The 22027-nt window shown below is 42.0% G+C and overlaps 1 protein-coding gene and 1 pseudogene across 4 annotated transcripts in view; one reads left to right on the top strand and one right to left on the bottom strand.

The window, feature by feature from the left end:
* Positions 1 to 486: 486 nt before the first annotated feature.
* Positions 487 to 22027, bottom strand: part of PTBP2 (polypyrimidine tract binding protein 2) — a 36456-nt gene continuing 14915 nt past the window's right edge. Inside the window, exons 4-14 of one of the 4 annotated variants that reach the window (XM_070396910.1) lie at positions 19194 to 19366; positions 17646 to 17789; positions 15787 to 15951; positions 15589 to 15699; positions 13640 to 13835; positions 6274 to 6428; positions 4828 to 4861; positions 4322 to 4414; positions 2393 to 2609; positions 2204 to 2281; positions 487 to 2030 (exon numbers count right to left, since the gene is read on the bottom strand). In XM_070396910.1, coding sequence (XP_070253011.1) covers positions 1898 to 2030; positions 2204 to 2281; positions 2393 to 2609; positions 4322 to 4414; positions 4828 to 4861; positions 6274 to 6428; positions 13640 to 13835; positions 15589 to 15699; positions 15787 to 15951; positions 17646 to 17789; positions 19194 to 19366 — 1499 coding nt within the window. In that variant the 3' untranslated portion in view covers positions 487 to 1897. The remainder of the gene's footprint in view (positions 2031 to 2203; positions 2282 to 2392; positions 2610 to 4321; positions 4415 to 4827; positions 4862 to 6273; positions 6429 to 13639; positions 13836 to 15588; positions 15700 to 15786; positions 15952 to 17645; positions 17790 to 19193; positions 19367 to 22027) is intronic. The other 3 variants (XM_070396911.1, XM_070396912.1, XM_070396913.1) reach the window with 3 other exon arrangements.
* Positions 16944 to 17042, top strand: LOC138996470 (U6 spliceosomal RNA; annotated as a pseudogene).

Below are 22027 nucleotides of genomic sequence, written 5' to 3'. Positions count from 1 at the left end.
GATACAGCACCTTATTCAGAATCCTCTGAAAAGCGGAAGCTGTGAAGTGAGAACTCACTGTTCAGCTTCCAGTACCTCAATGTGTCCCTTGGCGAGAAGCCCCCTCCCCGCCTCGCGCTGTGTCACAGCGCAGGGCTGTCCGGGACGAGGAGACCTTAGCAGACAGAGAGGAGAGGTGAAACCGAGAGAGAGCATGGCAGTGGGAGAGAGTGCACTGCATTCACCCCCCCCCCCCCCCAACCCCGGGAACCGGGGAAAGCGACGGCCGAGCTACAATCTGTCTTTAAGCAGCAGATTGTAACGGGTGGGACATGTTAATTCCGGGTCCTCCCGGGAAGCAGTCACCGTCTTTCAAATTAAAAAACAAACAAACATAAAACCACCACCCTGGTGCAAGTTCACAGCATGTCGGAGTATCTGCCCTCCCACCTGCGGGGCCAGGGCGCACAGCACAGGGACAGGAGAGGCAGCAGAGAGAGACAGAGGTGAGCAGAGCTGCAGTGTTTATTGAGCATGCTACAGAGGGAGCAGAGTACACACAAGGAAAGTAGACCACCATCAAACCTCCCGACTTTGTTAGAAAAGTAATTTTTAATTGTGCCGCTTCCAAACTAGACTGAATTTTACATTTCTAAGGATGTAAAAACTCAACTAATAGAAAATATACATGACCATTCTGTCTACACAGATAACAGAATCTATGAATCTTGAAACGAAGTACATCAATTTCAAAAAGTATTGGTCATTTAAACAGAATCAGCAATTCAGATCGACAAGAACTGTTCAAATTAATTTGACCTGTAGATTCTGAGCCATGTTTTTATTAAAGTCAGATCTATTCCTAAATACAAAATATTTTGAAGATTTATTAAAACTGAATATTACAATGCAAGGTAAATTAAGACTAAAGGCACATAAACTTTGGTCCCACCTGGTTGTCAGTTTTAGAAAACTGCCACAAAATTCATCTTCCTGCAAAGGTTTGCAGTGACTCTCTGCATCTTGGAAAGACATGCACCAGTTCCTGCACTAGCCAGACCAGCCTCCATGCTCAGAAATCCACAGCCATGTCCAGTCGTCATCACAAACTAAGGATGGCAATAGGTATTGAAATGCACATAAGTCATGTCAACTTCAAAAAACATCTACGAAAAGTATTCAGCCACAAACAAGACGTTACTTAGTGCTGACAGCAGTTATAGGACGCGTCCCACAAGAGCGTGTACAAAAGGTTAAGGTTCCACAATGCTTTCCACGTAGGGCTCAAACTGACAGAAATTAATACTCTGCATCTTGTTAATTCAACTAATGCCTACATTCCTAACAGAATCTAGACCAGAATTGTGAGATACAAAAAGGCCAATGTGTTTTTAAAGCAATAAAGCCTAAGGTAGTATAACTAAAAAATGCTGCTTTGTTCTTTCAATATCCCGTATCTTATTTGACTAAATAGAAAGAAATGTGACAAGCCAATAATTCAAAGTACGTTCCAAGCAGGAGAAACAAAAACTTAACCTTTTTACACACCCCTGCCTATACATAGTGTAATCCCCATAGAACAGTGTGCCCGAGACAAGCAATCCCTTGTAAATTCCTAGTGAATTGCACAATAGCAACACTAGTTTTCCTTTAAGGCACGTATGTCAACTAAGTTGAAAAAGAAAAGGAAAATTAAACAAATTTTAAACAGACAATAAAAATGGCTTCCCTATCGAACAGATGGAATCAGCAGTTAATACTCTGCCTTTACATATGCCATTTCGTTTTAGAACCAAGGAATGATAACAGCATGAGAAAAAAAAGGAAAAAAAAAAAATCAAACTCTGGTCCCCACTTTCTGAACAGTCACTAGGTGATGACACAACACTGTGACCCGCCTCCGCCTCCGCCTCCGCCCTCAGATCGTGGACTTGGAGAAGGACACTCGCAGGTGGTGGTTCTCCCCCAGGTTGTAGTTGTGCAGGTCGATCAGGGCCTGGATGGCCTCCTCCACCGTGGCCATCTGCAGGAGGGCCATCTTGTGATCTCTTCTGAAGCAAAAGAATCAAGTTAGACACTTGGTAACAACTAGGAAGGCTTCGTTACACACTTGAGTTTTGCCCATTCCAGAAACCACAATCTCTATAAACAAAAATAAAAATCCCTTGAAGAGAACGTTTACTTCCCTCCAGCCACCAAGGGAAAGAGCAGAAAGGGTGCTTACTGAAAAAACTTAAACGCTTTCACAGTGCCCCCCGTGTTGGCAAACAGCGTCCGCAGATCCTCCTCTGCGACTGAAGGGCTGGGGGAGTTGGAGCAAAACGAAGAGGAAGGGTTACTCATCAGCTTTATACTTCATTCCTCAAGGGCCCACCCTCCCCAGCTCCAGCTCCAGCTCATGGGTGATACTCACGGGATGTTGGACAGGTGAAGGGTTGCAGAAGGAGGAAAAATGTTCTGAAAATTTTTGGATCCAGGTTTCTTAAAACGATGCAATGGGGAATTACCAAAATCTTTAGTGAGACCCTGGTCATCGAGACCCTCCCGAGGCAGCTGGACAGTCTGATGCTTGGAGAGAGTGACACGGATAATCTTTCCATACATCTTCTGTCCATTGAGATGGTTCATGGCTACAAGAAAGGAAACAATGCCTACGTTTTAACAAAGCACAAAGCAAAGATGATTTTAATAGTTTAAAATCTGAAGTCTCTGACTTAGAAAGAAGTCCTGAGTGTCTAGTAACCATTGGTGTCAAGTTTAATCCACTTGCCCCGGACGAGGCACCTGGCAGAAAGCTTCCTCCACAGAATGAAACCCAGATTATGCCTCCCCACCCCCACTCTTCCCTGACAACCCTGCCGACCCACCAGCTGTGGCCCCAGGAAAGGAAGTGAGCACGCCTTGCTGCCCTCTCCTCCCTCCCACTCCACATCCCAACCTCAAGTTCATCTTCTCCCCACCCCCAATCTAGGCACACTACACTCATTACAACAGTCCGTACATAGAACAGAACCAGAAACCATTCGGAAGGATTTGCTTTCATTCTCCCTCAGGTACTGCTCAGCCACAATGACCCTGGGTACCTTGTTCACCGAGGCTCTGCCCAGCTCCCAGCTCCCACGCGATGAGGAAGAAAATGCTACTCACGAGGACCAGCCGCCCCGAGCAGAGCGGACACAGTGGGGAAAGGAGACACTGCCTAAGCCCCCTCTCTCCTCAGAGGCAGAGAGCTGTACTTCAAGAGGTAGAAAGCAGATGCCTCAAGTTCTGTGCATTGTCTGAGCTACCACCATCGCTGGTAAGAAACACTGCAATTCAAGCTTACTTGTCTCCAAAGGCCAAAAGGCCCGGATATTATGTGGTTAGTTGGTGAGTCTCATTAGATTAACAGTAAAACTACACTAGTCCTCACATCAAAAACAGCAAACTTCAAAATAAAAATTGTGACTATGCCATCAGCCTGAGGCACCATCATTCCTGAATCTCAACTAACGGAATTCTCAGCTTAAGAGCAGGCTTTTTACAGTCAAGCAGTGTGAGGATACCATCAGTCTAGACCAGGGGTGGGCAAACTTTTTGACTCGAGGGCCATAATGGGTTCTTAAACTGGACCGGAGGGCCGGAACAAAAGCATGGATGGAGTGTTTGTGTGAACTAATATAAATTCAAAGTAAACATCATTACATAAAAGGGTACGGTCTTTTTTTCTTTTTTAGTTTTATTCATTTCAAGCGGGCCGAATCCGGCCCGCGGGCCATAGTTTGCCCACGGCTGGTCTAGACCTAGCATGGGATCTGATTCTGATTTAGTGAAATGAGATAACAATTTAATTAAAATCACCGATTACTTATATAAGCAAAACTAAGTGTAACTTGACTAAGGTATATTTTAAGATTCCAAAAGGAATTAATGGTGTATCTGGCACAGGTTTTTCATTTTGAAAGAACCTGGTATCCTTAAAATACATTTTCCATGTGACTACATTACTTCTAAATGATGTAAGAATTTAAGTAGTCTGGCATTAACTGGAATCCCAGACTATATGAACAGCTAACTTCCATTACAGGGAATAATCAGGAAAAGAGCTTTATAATATAAATGCCCTAATTTTTATGGACAATTGTTACTGCATTCCTGGAGCCCGAACCCTTTTCCAAGAGACTGAACATGAGACAGTAAGAGGACAGCAGAAAAACACCAGTATGCTCACCTACACCACTACTGACATGAAAACAGGAGCATTAACACGACATGCTGAGCCCTGGCTCTTAAACAACCCCTCCTTTTACTCACGGATGGACATGAGCTACGTGAAGACGGGCAGAGCCCACAGCTTCCTTACCCAGTTGTGACTGGTGCCCGTCCGCCATCTGGATCAGAGCGCTGTCTTTCTTATTGTACAAAATCTTCACGCGCTGCACGTCTCCATAAACACCTTGAGTGGAGCCACAGAGAGGTAATCCAAAAAGGAAATTAATTTTATGTGCAAGTCGGCTAACGATTATCTTTCTGACATATTAATGAAACATTCAGACATCAACATGATCACTCATTCAAACTCATCATTCTCACAAATGAATAAAGAAAGATCAAGATTTTGAACAGTGAATTTTGAAAAGAACAAATTTTGATAAACCCTCAAAGCTATGTGAATGATATTAAAGACCATGCAAAATAAATCAGCATGCATTAAAACAAATTTTGTGTCTATGGAGAGTTTTAAATAGCAAAGAAAAATAGCAAAAGATTTACTATTCAACTTTAAGCCAAAGTGCTAGCTACAAATAAGAATTAAGGTGAAACCAAAATCAAATCAATAATAAAAGTATAGTGCTAACAATAACATACCGAAGAGGGTAAACAGACTTTGGGGCGTAACCATCTTTAGAAGGAGAGAAGAGCAAGCAGCGTAAGACAAGGAGAGAGGAGAGTCGAGGAAGAGCGGAGATGAACAGATCATCCATACGGAGGGTGGTTCCCGCAGAATGGTGAGTGGTCATGATCATGGTTCAAGGCGGTTAATTGGGGCAAGTTGGTCCGAGGACGTTTGTTCAAGCACAGAAGCATGAACAGGGAATGGAGACAGGGATGGAAACCAGGACAAGGAAAATAAAGGGTCAGACAGGGGAGGGAATGGGTGTTTGGAAAGACAAGGAGAGGGAAGGTGAACACACAGGGGAAAGGATGAAATGGGGAAGGGAAACAGCAATGCAGAAGAAAAAAATAAGGAATTGGGGAACAAAAAAAAAATAAAATATAGGTCAGTACATAGGAAATGCAGGAATTTGGTCAGAAAATGGTTGGTTTATGTACTGTACAAGAAAAACTGAGTAAAATGTAGTCATCCAAGACAAATATGGGTAAAGTACATCTACATCAAGAGTCAATTACAGCATTTCATCTCAACACGGGGCAGGAGCATGCACAAGGGTTGTAAACTCTGAACTGTAACTGCATAAGCATGGCTGGTTATGAAATGCAGGCAGAATTTTTAAAAGAAAAACAAAGGCACTCTGATTCAAGCCTTTTCACATGCAGAACTGTGAGCGACAATAGTACCAATGATCAAATCAGCTCAATGTTCATACTGACAGAGGCCAATTAAAAATGAAACCAATGTTCAAATTAGACACCATAAACTGATACACTGAGCCTCCCACATTTCATACCAGCTTTCATAGCAATCAAAATAAAACATACCAGACATAAATGTACAACTAAAAAAATAACTCAACGGTAAGCTATTTAACAAGGGGGCGATAACGTTGAAAATATTTGTAGGAGACAGTGACTAATAACTGCAAAGAAAAATTACTAAAAGGCGGGAAGAGTGCCTCGGCAAGATCTTTGGAAGAACCTTTAAAGAAACACGGATTAGAGTCGTTCACATCAAAGAAGATTTAAAAAATACAATGACACATAAGCATGAAATGAACAAGCAAATAATTAGAAAAGGCAAAGAGCAAAATTTTTTACAGTTAAATCTGCAAACTGGATTACATTTGCCTTTGAGAACAACAAAAAGATAAAAAGCCAAACTACTGTACTTCACCATATTTTTCTTAGGAAAAATAGGTAGTTAGGTTAAAAAAATATATATTTAAAGAGATATGACTATCTAAGGAAATAAAGTATTACTTAGGTACATAGGTTTTATTCAGAAGTAGAAACATACAAAAAATACTTTGACTAATGAATGTACATAAAAGAAAGGCAAGTGCAAAATGAAATCCACATGGAAACTTGCACAGATGGAATGGAGTGAAGGGTGAACAGGACAGGCCAGCCACTAACCTCCTCGTTCAGATTGCTAACCAGCAGGACCGTGTTGCCGCCCGCGGAGACTCCGGGCATCCCCACGCGGCCCGCCGCAGCCGCGGCCGCAGCCGCCGCGGCGTTTGGAATGGCCAGAGGACTCAGAGCTCCTGGAACAGCTGCAACAGGAAGCCCTAATTTTAAAATAAAGCGGATTTTACGAAACACACACAAGTCGTTTACAAACACCAACTTAAGCACCAAGGCTGCAGGACTTGGGGCTGCGCTCCACATGGTTCCTGAAAGGGAATTCGTGTAACACTGAGAAAAAGGGCTTGCTGACCGGGAGTCGTTCCAGAAAAACAGCTGATTTCGGGGAAATCATTAACTATTACAACTAAAGTACATGCTATATTATGTTAACAAGTTAAACCACCGAGTTTCCACGGAAAAGCAAAGGAAGCATAGAGAGTGGAACACATTCGTCAAGACGTGCGCGCCCTGGTTTACAGCGAGAAGCCACGTCTAAAACCACCTTTCACTACGAGCGACTCACTTTACACAGGGCCGTCTTCATGAACTCACACCGGAAACCAAACCAGGCAGCACAGCTCATGAAACCAGCGGGTCCCCCTTCTATGGATCAGCGACTTTCAACGGGAGGCTGTGAATGTGTCTACAACATGCAACACCTGACTAGGCAGGAACACTGACCATGTCCCTTTGACTGCCCAATGCAGCCACTGCCAATAGCTAATACAGCAGCAGCCACCGAGTGCGAAAGAAAATACCTATTGTTTTCATCATATTGGCAAAAAACTAGACTTTTTGGCGGCCACAGAATGTTAATCCTTAGTTTATGCCATGAGATGAAAAGGGGTGAAAATCACTGCTATGAACAAATTGCCCTGAACAGTGTTTAATGGACACGAAGGGCCTGAAGGAAGTCTGACCACAATCTATTTGCCTTCATTCCACCACTACAATGCTCCCCAGCGGGGGGAACAAGCAACCGCCACGGTTTCAAATGGCCCGTCAGTGTTTCCTGTCCTTCACCACCCGTCTTCTACGTCCTTCTGACTTCTCGGTTCTACTTCCCAGTCTCTGCTGCTCTTCCTTAAAATACTCATTTCTTAGAGAATCTCCTTCTACCTCAGCATCTTTTATCCGCTTTTCAGAGGCCAATGAACAGGAATCCTTTATCCTTACACACCAGCTTCTCAGTGACTATTAGTTCATAAAGATGTGAAGATATGGTCTTGTCCTCCTTCCCATGATTCAAAAAGAAAGCCAGCCTAAAGGGAGTTAGTTCAGACAGACCGGGTAGACCTGCCCTGAGCACTGTGGTCCCGCAGCTGCCGTTGTATTTCTTCTTTTCTTTCCGGCCTTCTTGTGTATGTCACAGGGACGTGCTGTTACCTTTGGTTTCAGATACCTTATTCTTTTAGCCAAGTTTTTATCTTTTTACTTTGGAAACTACTATGATCTTCCACTGCCAATCTGAAGGGTTCTGTAAGATTCACCATTTCTTAGCCTCTGGCTTTTGACTTGAAAATGTCCCCTTCCAGCAGCTGCTGCTTGCCCTCTTGCCCCCTCTCCAGTTTGGCTCTGGCTGAGTTTATCTTACAACCTCTTGCCCACACCATGGTTTGGGATCTGCCTCTTTTTTATTTCTCCACTTTTCTTTGGATTTTACTTTTTGTCTTGGAAAATCTCTGTATACCAAAGTAGAGAGACTAAAATAATGAACTCATGTACCCATTACACTGACCTACACTTACTAACTCAGGGCCAATCTTGTGTCATCCATGCGCCCAGTTTCACTTAAAAGCCAGTCCCAGGGAGAAGGACCTGAGGCTGAGCCCTTTGTGCCCAGCGTCTCCTCTCTGCACCCGCCAGCGGGCTCTTCCCAACCAGCGATGCCACCACATCACTAACCACGCACGTGGAAAGCACCACAGTCCTCAGGACACAGACAGGCTATTGCCATGTACCGTTGAGCGGAAAGACCCCTTCACCTGATGCCCGTGTCAGTCTACAAGGATCCATTCCGAACGCCTCTCAGCAAAGGCGCTCTGAGCAGGGACCCTCCTCCGCCTGCAGCACCGTTTCCTGGATCTTCACGTGGCTGTGGCTGACGCACGTGGTCCCACTAACGCTGGCACCAGCACACTTCACGGTGGGAACGACACTGTCCCTTCATTGCTCGTCTCCCTGCCTCAACTGGCTGTTAGTAGAAACAGTCACCTGACACTTGTGTTAAGTTCCTTGGTATGAATGGGATCCAGTTGCCTTCTCTCTTTCTTTCTCTCTCTCTCTCACACTCACACACACACACTCAGGAGAAAGAAATGTATTATCAACTCTCAAATTCCCTTTTAACAATATAAATCTTTTTTTTTTTTTTTTTTTTTTAGTCCACCAAAGCCACTTGACTGGCTCTTTTCTATAATAAAAAATTAAAATCAGGCCCTGACCGGTTTGGCTCAGTGGATAGAGCATCGGCCTGCAGACTGAAGGGTCCCAGGTTCGATTCCGGTCAAGGGCATGTACCTTGGTTGCGGGCACATCCCTAGTAGGATATGTGCAGGAGGCAGCTGATGGATGTTTCTCTCTCATCGATGTTTCTAACTCTCTATCCCTCTCCCTTCCTCTCTGTAAAAAGTCAATAAAATATATATATATTTTAAAATTAAAATCAGTTTAATTCCTGGTTTCATTTTCAATTCTAAGTGATAACTCTCAGAATCCACTGAGCCAAAAAAACTTACCTGAAGAACTAGTTAGTTACCAAACTAAAAATCATCTTGCCCTGGCAGGTGTGGCTTGGTTGGTTGGAGTGTCGGTCGTCCCGTGCACTAAAAGGTGTAGGGTTCGATCCCCAGTCTGGGCCTGTGAGGGAGGCAACCTATCCATGTTTTCCTCTTTCTAAAATCAATTAAAAAAATTTTTTTAATTAAAAAATCTCACCCTCGCCGGCTTGGCTCAGTAGATAGAGCATCGGCCAGTGAACTGAAGGGTCCCGGGTTCAGTTCTAGTCAAGGGCACATACTTCAGTTGCAGGCTTGATCCCTGGCCCTGGTCAGGGTGCATGTGGGAGGTAACCACTCGATGTGTAGCTCTCACATCAATGTATTGCGCTCTCTCCCCCCCTCCCTTCCACTCTAAAAAAAAAAAAAAAATCAATGGAAAAATATCTTTGGGTGAGGATGAACAAAAAAACAAGTCTCACAAAGCTCCTAATCCTTAGCCTTTTCAGTACATCCTTGAAGCAGGACTGTCTTCTGTCTACTCCTCCCACTCAGCCACACCTGTGCACGTGGACCCCAGTGAGAAGCTCTCTTGTTCCACCCTTGTCTTCTTCCCCTCTCCCTGCCTCAGCCATTTACTCTTTCAACTTCCCAATCCTCCTAACACCCACCTCCAGACTCCGCCCGCTTCTCCGCCCCCCACGCGGTGCCCGCACAGCCACAGAGCTACCGGCACCTGCCAGCTCCCGCGCCGGGCTTGCCTGAAGCTCAGGGGCTCGAGCTTCCTTCCACCGCCGCTCACACCCTGAAGTGCAGGCGAGGCTAGACCCAAGCCTCCATTCTGGCTCTGATTTCATCTGAGCTTGTAAAGTAGTAAGAGCAACAATACACGTGCGCACACCAATCCCACATTCTGGTAGCCAACATTAGCGGATTTCCTAGTCCAGAGGTCGGCAAACTCATTAGTCAACAGAGCCAAATATCAACAGTACAATGATTGAAGTTTCTTTTGAGAGCCAAATTTTTTAAACTTAAACTATATAGGTAGGTACATTGTTATTAACTTAATTAGGGTTCTCCTAAGGCTTAGGAAGAGCCACACTCAAGGGGCCAAAGAGCCGCATGTGGCTCGCCAGCCGCAGTTTGCCGACCACAGTCCTCGTCTATTCCCAAGAGTCCCCTAAAAAGTACACTAGACTGAAGTCCTATCTCCTACTGTCAATCTCATGTTCAGCAAGGATCAGAAACTCCTAAATCAGTGATGGCGAACCTTTTGAGCTCGGCGTGTCAGCATTTTGAAAAACCCTAACTTAAGTCTGGTGCCGTGTCACATAAAGAAACTTTTTGATATTTGCAACCATAGTAAAACAAAGACTTGTATTTTTGATATTTATTTTATATATTTAAATGCCATTTAACAAAGAAAAATCAACCAAAAAAATGAGTTCGCGTGTCACCTCTGACACACGTGTCATAGGTTCGCCATCACTGTCCTAAATTCTTCAACCAATTTCCAAAGTCCTCTTCTTCCACCTCTCCCCCTCTTCCCTTTCTTCAGAGACAGAGTGGCGAAAAGAACACGGATTGTAAGGCCAATGACTGTTTCTGACTCCAGCTCTGCCCCTGAATGTGCGAGGCTCAATAAAAACCCTGCCAGTTCTCATGAGGATTATCACAACATCTCCATTTTCCAGACCCCAACATTCTCACTGTCCTCTGGATCCAGTCACTACAATGAATTCTAGAACTGAAGCCAGCCTGAAACCAACACTAGCTGACAGGCACTGAGCCCTCACTCACTACATGCCAGGCACTGCCCAGTTCATCAGAGGCACTAGCACACTGACCCTCACCACGGCCACAGCACCAGGGACCGCTGGCACCACATCCGTTACAAATGTGGCGGCTGGGCCAGATCTTGGACTCAGGCGTCTGGGTGTGGAGTCCCTGCTGGAGGTAGTGACTGCGCATGTCCTCACCGCATTCATTGCCCTGGGCCTGTTGTACTCCTGAGCCTCACCCCCCTTTCCTCAGCACCCTGCCTCAGGGCAGGTGCTTTCTTCTCCTACTACATCCTCTATCCATTATCATCTGAGATACATGCCTTGAGACTATCCTTATGGTAACTACTGAATTGAAGAGGCACTTCTCATTTTAATCCTATTTATTTCATCCCTCTATTCTTGGTGCTTTATTTTACCCATGATTTAAATGTGCACTGCTTTAAGTTCCAAGTCTTTAACTCTCTTCCTCTCTTATACTTGGGGAATCCGACACTAGACCATGAAATAATAAACAATCTGACATATTCCTATCAAATGAAGACCCTACAAAGTATAAAAAGAGCACTCAATAGTGGGAGGAATAGGCAGACTCATGTACCGCTCGTGTTAGTGTAAATTAATAGCGCCTTCTAAAGACATGTGCAGTAAGAATCTGAATCCTTGAACATTTTCCTTGACACGTTAATTCTAATTCTAGGAATCCAGCTTAAAGAAATAGTTTGAGAGAGAACAGTTATGTCAGGGTGTCTATCATATGCCACTTACAGTAATAAAAAGTATGGAAGTATGTCCAACCAAGTTGCCCACTATCACACAATGCAGCTATTAAACTTTCATTTAAAAATTTTCTTAATGACACTTATACACAAAACTGCAAATAAGATGGTTTTAACTTTGTACAAAAGTTTGTATTTTCAGTAAAACTGTAACAGTGGTTATCTCTTATAAATTATCCAAATTACTAGAGGCTGCCATTATTTGATTTTTTAAAACTTGTCACTCACCTACCTCCAAAACTATTTTAGGGTACTTTGAGAATAAAAAGCCCAGTTATATTTAACTAGACGCAAAGCCATTAAAACAGGTAAATGATGAAGTCACGTAGTAAAGGAAGGTGAAGTCCCATGTTTTCACCACAGAACGCCTTCCTTCTTTTCCTCAGGTGGAGAGAATAAACAAAAACATAATATATTAATGTATTCAACACAGAGCTGGAAGACACTACACAATTTATTAAGAACTGAGAAGCTTAACTCATATGCTTTCAATGCAAAAATGTAGGACACACTTGAAATGACAGGGAAAGCAGTGATGAATTCCCTAGAAAAGAACCAGTGACTTCTAAGCAAATACAAACACTTGGGCCAAGGCGCAGAGCACCTTAGGGTCCAGGAAGTGGATGTTTGATATTAGCTAAGCTTTCTTGGTATTTTGCTGTTACACTGTTTCTTTAATGAGTTGCATGCGAATTTTTTAAGCTTCTCAGAAATTACGTGTAAACTCTTGATGTCATCTTCTCCTTTGTTTGATATTTTAAGAATCAAATTATGTATCTGCCAAGTCCCTAACAAAATGCCTAGGACCTACAAGATATTCAATAAATGTAATAATACAATTTCTACCGGTAAAGAATTTAAGAATCTATAGTAATAATTATAAACAAAAGTCATGTATCACTCATTGTTTCTCTCAACTTTACCTTTAAAAGCGGTACACTTGAAATAGTATTAATTTATAAGCTGAATTGAGGGAATAAAGGCTTAAACTAGATCCATAAAGTAACAGAGCTTGTCAGGAAAGAATGTTATCAAAACAAAGCATCTATTATCCTCAGGATGAACAGATGGCTTGTGCTGGATGGAGCAGAAAATTAGAACAAAGGGTCAGTTTTGTCTGAAGTCTCCAGAATTAATTTCAAATGTCAATTGCTTCTCTTGCATTAGGGTGCCTCTATTCAAGATGGATCATCACCTACATTACGTTTTTACAAATGGCTAGTGCAATGTTACATATCCACAGTAAATAAATATCTATTTTCAAGAATTATTTTATTATAATACTTTTCCTTTTTTAAATTGATGGACATAAACTTAACTGTAAGAGCTTCTTTGAGACTCACAAATCTTGGTTCCATATGGATAGAAACTCTAAAGACAACCTTACAAATGTCAGAAATCAAGAATGTCCCAGGCACATCAAGTAAAAGGAAACTAAGATTTCATCTTAAATGATGATTTCATTCATTTTACTTACAAAATAACATTTTCCTTATTTTTTCTTCATCTTGATTCCAACTCTATCAGCTGCAAATTTTTGCATTATTTTTGTTAGGTAGGTCAAATCCATTGTCAAACAAGGTGAAGTCAAATAAATACCAAATAAATTTTATAGAAAGTTCTTTCCAGTGTAATTTTTTTTAAAGCGAGAGTATATAATACGTCCTTCTCCCATTCCATATTTTGTCTGCTAACATCTCACTGTTTCTATGCCATGCTAATGAAAACAATCAGACTACCCCCCAAAACATGCACAAGGGGCCTGGACCTAGACTTAATTCTAGACAGCATGACATCAACTTTAAAGTGTAAAGTTTTATGAAGAATTCAACAGTATTTCTCCATTAGAGCTTGTCTCCTTTTATTTGGGGAGAGGTGAGGGTGTGAAAGACACCCGACATAATTTTGATATATCTTATGAAGAACACTAAGGTATTCATATGGCTTCTCGCCCAAGAAAAGTAAAATGTAACACAATTTATTAAATTCTTAACGGGGGGCGGGGGGGACGACTCACTGTACTTACTGGAGTTCAACAGGCACTTTCAAAGCCATTGGCAAACGGGGGCAATGGTATGGACAATGGAAATCATACCTAAGAGGGATGTCTCCTTGGCAAACGCTGCGGCAATAGCTGGGTCCAGGGCAGGCTGTCCATCCCCAGACGGGAGGTCAGGTCGAGTATAATCCCTACTTTTGTCATTGTTGTATTTTACATTCAAATTCACAAGTTTGGAAAAATCAATCCTTAGAGTACAGCAAGCGTTATAAATGTTCTGACCATCTAGGGCCTGTAAGAGTGAATAAAGCACATGAGCAATGTTAAGGAGTGACAATCAGCAAAATGTCAGACTGACAACAACACACTGACAGCCTGCACGTGAGAGCGACCAGGAAGGGATCAAGCATCTTCCTTCTTTCCTCGCTATCCCAGCTGAACAGGAACTAGTTTTCACAAGTACGATCTTCTTGAAAGAGAAGGTGCTGCTTAAATCTAAAATACAACCAGTTCGGCACATGTACGAATACTTCTAATTTTAAAAATCTGCAAAAATTAACAAGGGTCACAAACAGTCCTGCCAAAGCAGTGCCCCAACGGCGGCCTGCAGCCACGATGCCCGTGTGACACCCACACTTGCTGCGGGCGGCAGTGCTTTGGTTTAATGAGGTCACTTCTGCTGATGCCACATTGAAGGGCTCAATCCAAGTAACTGTCACTGTGATGCATCTGGCAAGTCCCATGAAATGGGCAAAACACGTTCCCTTCCTTGAGGTGCGCAACCTGCATCAGAACAGCCTGTGGACGCAGCAAATCCCGCGAGGCATGCCCAAGGGCGTGCGGAGGAGTGCGGGCTGCACAGCTGGAGGCCTGCTCTCCCTCCTTTAATTCCCTCAGTCTGACTATTTGATTGCCATGTGGTTGACTAAGGAAATGGGTGAAGCAGACGTAGGAATAGCCAGGAGTGTCCTGTTACGGACAGCTCGATGGCTACTTAAGTACACAACGTTTGTCATTCACTCAACGACTCCCACTCTGAAAAGGACGCCTCTTCCCTTCATATACAAGATTGAGTTTATGTGAATATATTTACCAAGCTTAAACCAACCTAAAAAATAATTCAACATGTTGACCCATTTCAATACAATACTGGTGAAAACCCACTTAAAGGGACTACCCACACGTGCGTGCGCACCCACACGGATTCTAACCACATCTGAGAGGGCAGGCACCTATCCTGAGCTGTCGGCCAGCGTCATGTCAGTGTCAAGGCGAGGAGAGCGTGCCTCTGCTCCTGCGGCTCCCCACGGGAACGCACGGTTTTGATTCAAGACTGGCCTGCAGCACAGCAGCCTCAGCAGAGACTTGGGCGATGGCCGCAGTGCCCTACCCCGACCTGCCTCACCCCCTCCACCAGTCATCTCTTTTTCTGAGTCGTTATTCTCTTAGACAGCAAAATTCTGCATTTACTGGCAGTGTTCAAAAACCCCCAACCAACCAAACCCAGCATACAGGGCTCCCAACCCAAAGATGGCTCACAGAACACTGCGCTCTCTCCCCCAAACCGGAAGGTGCACTGCCTGCTACATGGATTCGTGCTCGAGAGAGAGGCTTTCATCTCCTTCTCACCTGAAAAATTATCGGAGTCTCTTCCCAACCCTGGTTCCTTGCCTGTTAATTTTATGTGACCTCTAGTGTTTAACAAGCATGGAAGCACAGCAACTAAATGAGCAAGGTTAGAACCAACCCTGTATACACTGGGATGCACACGGATGGCTGAGGCGGACGACAGCTGTGGCGCACCAGGTGTGGGGAAGCGGTGACAGGCGGAGCAAGTCCCAGAACCCACATCAGTGCCAGTTCTACGAATGCAGCAGAGAACACCGCAGACGTGGGACCCATCACCACCCCACAGACGCAGTCTGCGCCACCTGTAACGCTGCACGCACGGCGCAGCTGAGCTGCATCAGCACTAACAGGGCTAAACGTGCAAGTGTGCATCTGCCTAGGAAAAAGATCACATCTCAAAACAGTTCTACACTTACTAGTTTTGCTTGTTGAGCATTTACTGGATCGCCATATTGGAGGAGAGCTTGAAACTGGTTATTTTTTGTAAATGTGATTATCTTCAATACAGCACCAAACTTAGTAAATATCTGGGAAAACATCAAAAGGAAAACATTATCTACTATATTACGACTTCTCCAATCTATTGGCTGACATGCGAATTCAGACACACGTACCTGGTGAAGCACGTCCAGGGTCACGGGGTAGTACATGTTGTCGATGATGATTCTGAGCACCGGGCTCTGGGCGGGGGTCACGGCGCTCTCGCTCACGGCGGTGCCGCTGAGAGGCGTGTTTGCCGTCTGCACGGCCGTCACGGCCTGGAGAACAGCTTGGGCACGCTGCAAGGCCAAGACCAGGACTTTGCAAGCACACGCAGTATTTTCACTAACATTTTGCTACATGTTACACTATCAGCTCATTTCTTTTCTAAAATACATATAAATAAAATTTAACACTCAAATGAGCCTTTTGCGCCAGGCATTGTGTTAATTCAAATAGTCTAGCATTTACTTCAAAATAATCATCTAGCATTGGGACCAATGCTGAACAAGCCAAGATAGGCAATGTAGTTTACTCCCAAAGAACATTAAGATGGAAGTGTTAGAGAACAATAACATTTCAATCTAACAGTATTCACTCTACAAAAAGGCAAATGGCAGACCTCAAAAAGGATTACTCTACTATCCAAAAGATTTCCCATAGTCTTATTCTAATACAATCTTAAAATAAGAATATTCACAATACAATTTAAGTCTTTTTTCATACTAGTGTAACATCTGACATCAAAGTTTTTAGAAAACTGTTGTGCACTTTAGTTTAAAACCATTAGATTTTCAGGAACACTTCAAGATAAAATATGAAAGACATTTCCCATATGATGTTATGGTATTTAATACACTATTATTTTATGTTTGACTAATAAGACATTGCTAATAAACCATGACACTGAATACTGTAACAAACATCTTGATTTCTGAGATTTTAAAATGTGAAAAAATATATATACATACAGAATTGAAGTACAGTATTTTTTGGAAATCTGTCAACTAAATCATATGTTAAATGCTCCAAAATGACTACCTTTACTACAACTATTATGCTATTCCTATTATTACTATGACAGATTCACTGATAAGAGAATTTCTTTCTACCTTATCTGGGGTCAAAAAATCATTATTAAGGAAATAATTGTTAAATGTAACAATGAAATACTCTACATTGCTTCACCGTTTAAAAAGCTGTACTGGCAGATGAGTAGGAATATAGAAGGGAACAGTGATGAGGAAAAGGAGAACACAAAAGAAAACATTAAGAGAATAGACAAGAGTCAGTGCTAGCTTTGGAGGTACATAAACTAAAATCAGAACAGAGATTAGCATGGCCGCTTTGCAAAGATGACATACAAATTTGTAGAGTGTTCCTTTTTTTTCCTTGAGATGTTAGCTACACTATGGTGGTAATCACTGCACAATATATACATGTATCAAATCACGTTGTTATATGTCAATTACATCTCAATAAAGCTGAGGGAGAGAAATGTCCATTTCACTGAAATACTACATAACCAAGGATTATGTATAGCTTTAACATGCTGATTAAGTGAACCTATAAATGTGTTAGCTAAAGAGACTAACTGAAATACAAATTATAAAAAGTCAAACAACCAAAGGCATTTAACTGATAAAATCCAAGCAGTAGAGTTGTGTAAATAGCTAGCAGTCCTACCGCATAAACAGTTTCTATATAAAATTTTAACTTGTAACAAGAAAAAGAATATTTTGACCAGGTCCTTAAAAACATTGAAAAAATACTATTTAATTTACACAGTACTAATTTAAAATATGAAGAGATCAACATACTTTTTTTTGTAAATAAAAATAATATTTAAGAACATACTGCAAGAAAATGTCATTAAAAAAAATAATGATGCCCACGGAAACAGCTTCAGAATGGTTAAAAACTGTATTTTCTGTTAATATGCGATTCCTACTATGCTGTCGGCCATTTCATTCATGTGCCTACACACACTCACTTGGTTCAGGGTGTTGTCTGTTTTCAGTTCCTTGTGGTTCGAGTACTGGATGTAAATGGGCTGGTTGCGAAGGTGAGGGGTCACAGCAGAATAGTAATTCACCATGGTAACAGCAGCTTCCTCTGTCGCTAGTTCCAAAAATGCCTAAACATTTAAATGCAAAAATATTTCATGCTATGAATTAAATTCAAATAAGCTTTAATATCTGTCTAATCTATTCAGCTAATAAGAAAATCAGTAACTAGAATATAACCTTTCCAGTGACTTTAGCTGCTCTCATAAGCAGAAGTGGAAATCCTCTCCTGAAGGTTAGGCACACAAAACTCTGTATACACGGTACTTCCGTCTTCCACCTGATTTCCGAAACTTCACAAATGTACTTACTTCCCCAATAAACGCTAGAGAAGCCCTAACCGGTTTGGCTCAGTGGATAGAGCATCGGCCTGCGGACCAAAGGGTTCCGAGTTCGATTCCAGTCAAGTGCATGTATCTTGGTTGCAGACTCCTCCCCAGCCCGGGCCCTGGTCAGGGTGTGTGCAGGAGGCAACTAATAGATGTCTCTCTCTCACATCAATGTTTCTGTCTGTCTTTCCCTTTCTCTTCCACTCTCCCTAAAAATCAGTGGAAAAATATCCTCAAGTGAGGACAAACAAAAAATATAAAATGAAATGAAATAAAAACTAGAGAAAAATAAAGCTAAGTTTTTTCTAGCATCAGAATTTTACCACTCCTAACCTAGAGAATAAAAGAGATCTCAAAGTCATTTTTTTTAAAATATATATTTTATTGATTTTTTACAGAGAGGAAGGGAGAGAGATAGAGAGTCAGAAACATCGATGAGAGATAAACATCGATCAGCTGCCTCCTGCACATCTCCTACTGGGGATGTGCCCGCAACCCAGGCACATGCCCTTGACCGGAATTGAACCTGGGACCCCCCAGTCCGCAGGCCGACGCTCCATCCACTGAGCCAAACCAGTTTCGGCATCAAAGTCATTTTTAAAGCAGTATGATTTAAGAGACAAAAGAAAGTTAAAAATTAAATGTCAGCTTATTAGTAGTAGCGTTAATATTTAAGGGAATGTTAAATTTCATAAGTGCTTCTAAATGGTATTAGAATTTTAAAACAAAATGATTTTTAATATACCTGGACCCTACTGCAACGGGCACGTCTACTCAGTGAGTATCTAGGATTAATGACTATTTTCTTCTAATGCTATCAGGTAGGTATTCCCAGGGAATAAGCTTAAAGCCAAGATGCGACTAGTGCCCTTACTGCCAACATTACAAAGGGCAGAGATACAAGAAAGTCCTCCATCTGTGTTTCCACAATCTCACTGTAACGAGTGCTCAATCTGTCTCAGAGTGCACGCACGCCAGGTGCTCCTTTCGCCCCAGGCGTGAGTTCCCTGAGCACCACCACCAGGAAGAGCCCCGCTTCTGCTCCGCCCTCTGCCCTCTGCCCTCTGCCCTCCCTCGATCAGGAGAAAGGCTGGCGCACACCTGCGGACTGGCTGGGCGGCCAGCTGTAGGCTCTGAAAGGCGTACCTGGTTTTTCCCTTTCAGCATAAGGATGTTGGTCACCTTCCCAAAAGGTAAGCCCAGAGCAATGACCTCGGTTTCTGTCACCTCACCAGGCAGTTTTCGAATATGAAGAACACGAGAAGGAGCCCCATCCATTTTATCTTCTCCTTTAAACTTTTTACTGTCATTACCATTGGCTGAAAGACATTAGACAATAGTCTTCATATTAATTTTCCTTATCTGCATTAAAAAATACAAAGCAATGTTTATAAAAGAACCTAAAAACACAGCGGAGTATACTGGAATAATTCCTAAAAATTCAAAAACTGGGTTTCAAAGAAACAAAGAGAATCCTATCTACCAATTAATTAAGATTGCTACTAGGTAAATGTTTCTAAACAGTATATGTAAAAAATAGTGATAATGTAAGCTCATAAACAGATCGTCCAATGGCTAAAGAACATAATTATCTTGCAATTTAATTATATTACAGACTAACAGAAATTTTTTAAAATGTAAAAATTTGAGTTGGCAAATATTAGGAAAAATATAATTTCACCTGAAAATTATAAATTGTTCAATTTGGGAAATATCACATTCCACAGGGGGATCAAAGAAAGCAATGCTGTAAAAATAATTATGTAGTCAGTCCACATGGTGCTTACCTCCCATGAGCCTCTGCTAACTTATTATTACCACCTCATCTCCCTCAGTATCTTATCGCTGTCAACATCTATATACTATACATCATTCATGGACTTGACTACCTTATCACTGAGCTAAGAAAAATGAATGCTCTACATTCCTGTATGGGAAAACAGAAATCCTAAAGAGTTAACCAGAAGCGAAGATATGTAACAGACAGACGGTACTTCCGTTATCCTGCTAGCTCTTTCGTTAACTCCAACAGCCAGTACACATTTTACTAGGTTTACTATAAAATCTGCTGTCACTTGCATTTCCAAGTAGTTGCATAGCCTAGCTGTCCTAGTGCCTAATGCACGAGGTGGAAAACACAGAAGGCTAAGTTAGAGGAAGGCAGGTTTGGAAGAGGACATGTTGCCTAGAACCCCCCACAAACATTCAAACTGTGACACCATGTACTGGACACTTTAAGCATTATAAAAAGAAATGACATCAAAATTGTCTGCATATAAAAATTAAAATAAAAATCTCAGAGTTCTGAGTAACATGTACTAGAATTTGAGATGATTTCAGTTTCAGAATAAGGCCAAACGTCACACTTTTAACGGTAATAAAGCCTGCTATTATGAAATAACAACATGCAGCACTGGCAGAAATACGTCTCCCCAACTGAAAGGAATATTCCACTTGCACAGCCTGAAGAAATGACTCAAGAGAGAGCAATTTGACAATTGTCAAGCCTCTGCCTAACAACCAAATAGTTACAAATGTCTCTCAATAAAATCCAATTCCAGGACTAGCTGGAGCTAGCTGTATTTTGAAATGTTTTGCCTTTATTTCTGAAAAAACTAATTTGTTACAAAATGAGTTAACATTAACTTTTCTCACTTCTAAAATTATTTTCCGACGTAAAGAAATCAGTAGAAAAGCTTCTGGACAGAGAAAGGCTGTTGAGATAGACACGTTGGAAACAGAATCTATAGTAACGTGAGTCAGGAGAAACATCCTGTTCAAGCTGAAATGTAAGAATGAAAACCTGCTCTGCATCTGCTAACCATAGAAGGCTCCCTATAATCCTGTCTGTGGAAGTGCTGTTGAGACAGCTGAACAATGGTGTATTTTTCCAGGCGAGCATAATCACTAGCATTTAAAGGTTTCTTTAAGTTCTTAAAAGCAACAGTTTTCAAATTTGGGCCTGTTAGAACATACACAGACGCTCATCTTTCTACGTTAGAAAAAAAAAAACCTTAAAGCTCGATGTTCTCTGTGCATAAAGGTAAAGGAAGTTAGTTTTCCTTAACTCCAGGGAAAATGTGCATGTAATTTTCTCATGTTAAACAAGGCTTTAAGGGATTCACTCCATCACGAGAGATGGGCTCATTCTTTACAGCAGCGGTCGCCAACCCCTGGGACCTCACGGACCACCAGTGGTCGGCAACCGCTGCTTTAGAAAGTGATTAAGGATCATTCCTTGGCATAATTTAAAAAAGGAGTACAGTAACAGATTCTTTCTTTTCAACCAAAAACCAATTTCCTTTTCCACTTCATCCCTTTGTTAATGGGGCTCTATCACCCACTGACCCAGTGATTCTAACATTAATATGTATCTCTCCCAAACCAGTGTACTTCCCAATAACTCAGATGTTCTGATTTCTTTATACAGTTTCCTCCATATTCTGAGACCCTAACATCTCTAGAGTAGTGTAGTTTTTAAGTGTCTTCCCTATGTATAGTATAGCAGTCAGCCCCTCTACCCCTACCTACAAAATAGCAAATGGAACAAAAATCTTTTCTGAAATGTAAATCGGGTCAAGTCCAAGCTCCTTAGTACTTTACGACAGATCAGATCCTGTATCTAGCCCTTCGCCTACTTTACATTCCAGCAAGACAAAGCTATGAGTAGCTTACGGTTCCCAGAGGTAGTCTATTTCCAATACATTTTGAATTTGTTTTACAACTTTGTTAATTGATATAGAACACATCCATCACCACAGAAAATCCCCCGTTCTCCCTTTCTGTTATCCCCACTACCCATAGGCAACTATTGTTTAGGTTTCTTTACTAAAAATCAATTATGTTCTTTGCCTTTATAGAAAAGGAATCACACAATATGTACTCTTTTCTGTCTGGCTCCTTTTGCTTCCTATAATGTTTACTAATATTCACTCACATTGTTGCATTAGTATGAAGTCTTGATTCCCATCTGTTAGGTA

Source organism: Myotis yumanensis, unplaced genomic scaffold, assembly GCF_028538775.1.
Source record: "Myotis yumanensis isolate MYYU_CA2020_CCGP unplaced genomic scaffold, mMyoYum1.0.hap1 SCAF_17, whole genome shotgun sequence".
Lineage (NCBI taxonomy): Eukaryota > Metazoa > Chordata > Mammalia > Chiroptera > Vespertilionidae > Myotis > Myotis yumanensis.
Note: the sequence above shows the minus strand (reverse complement) of the source record. Positions and strands in the feature narration are given on the sequence as shown.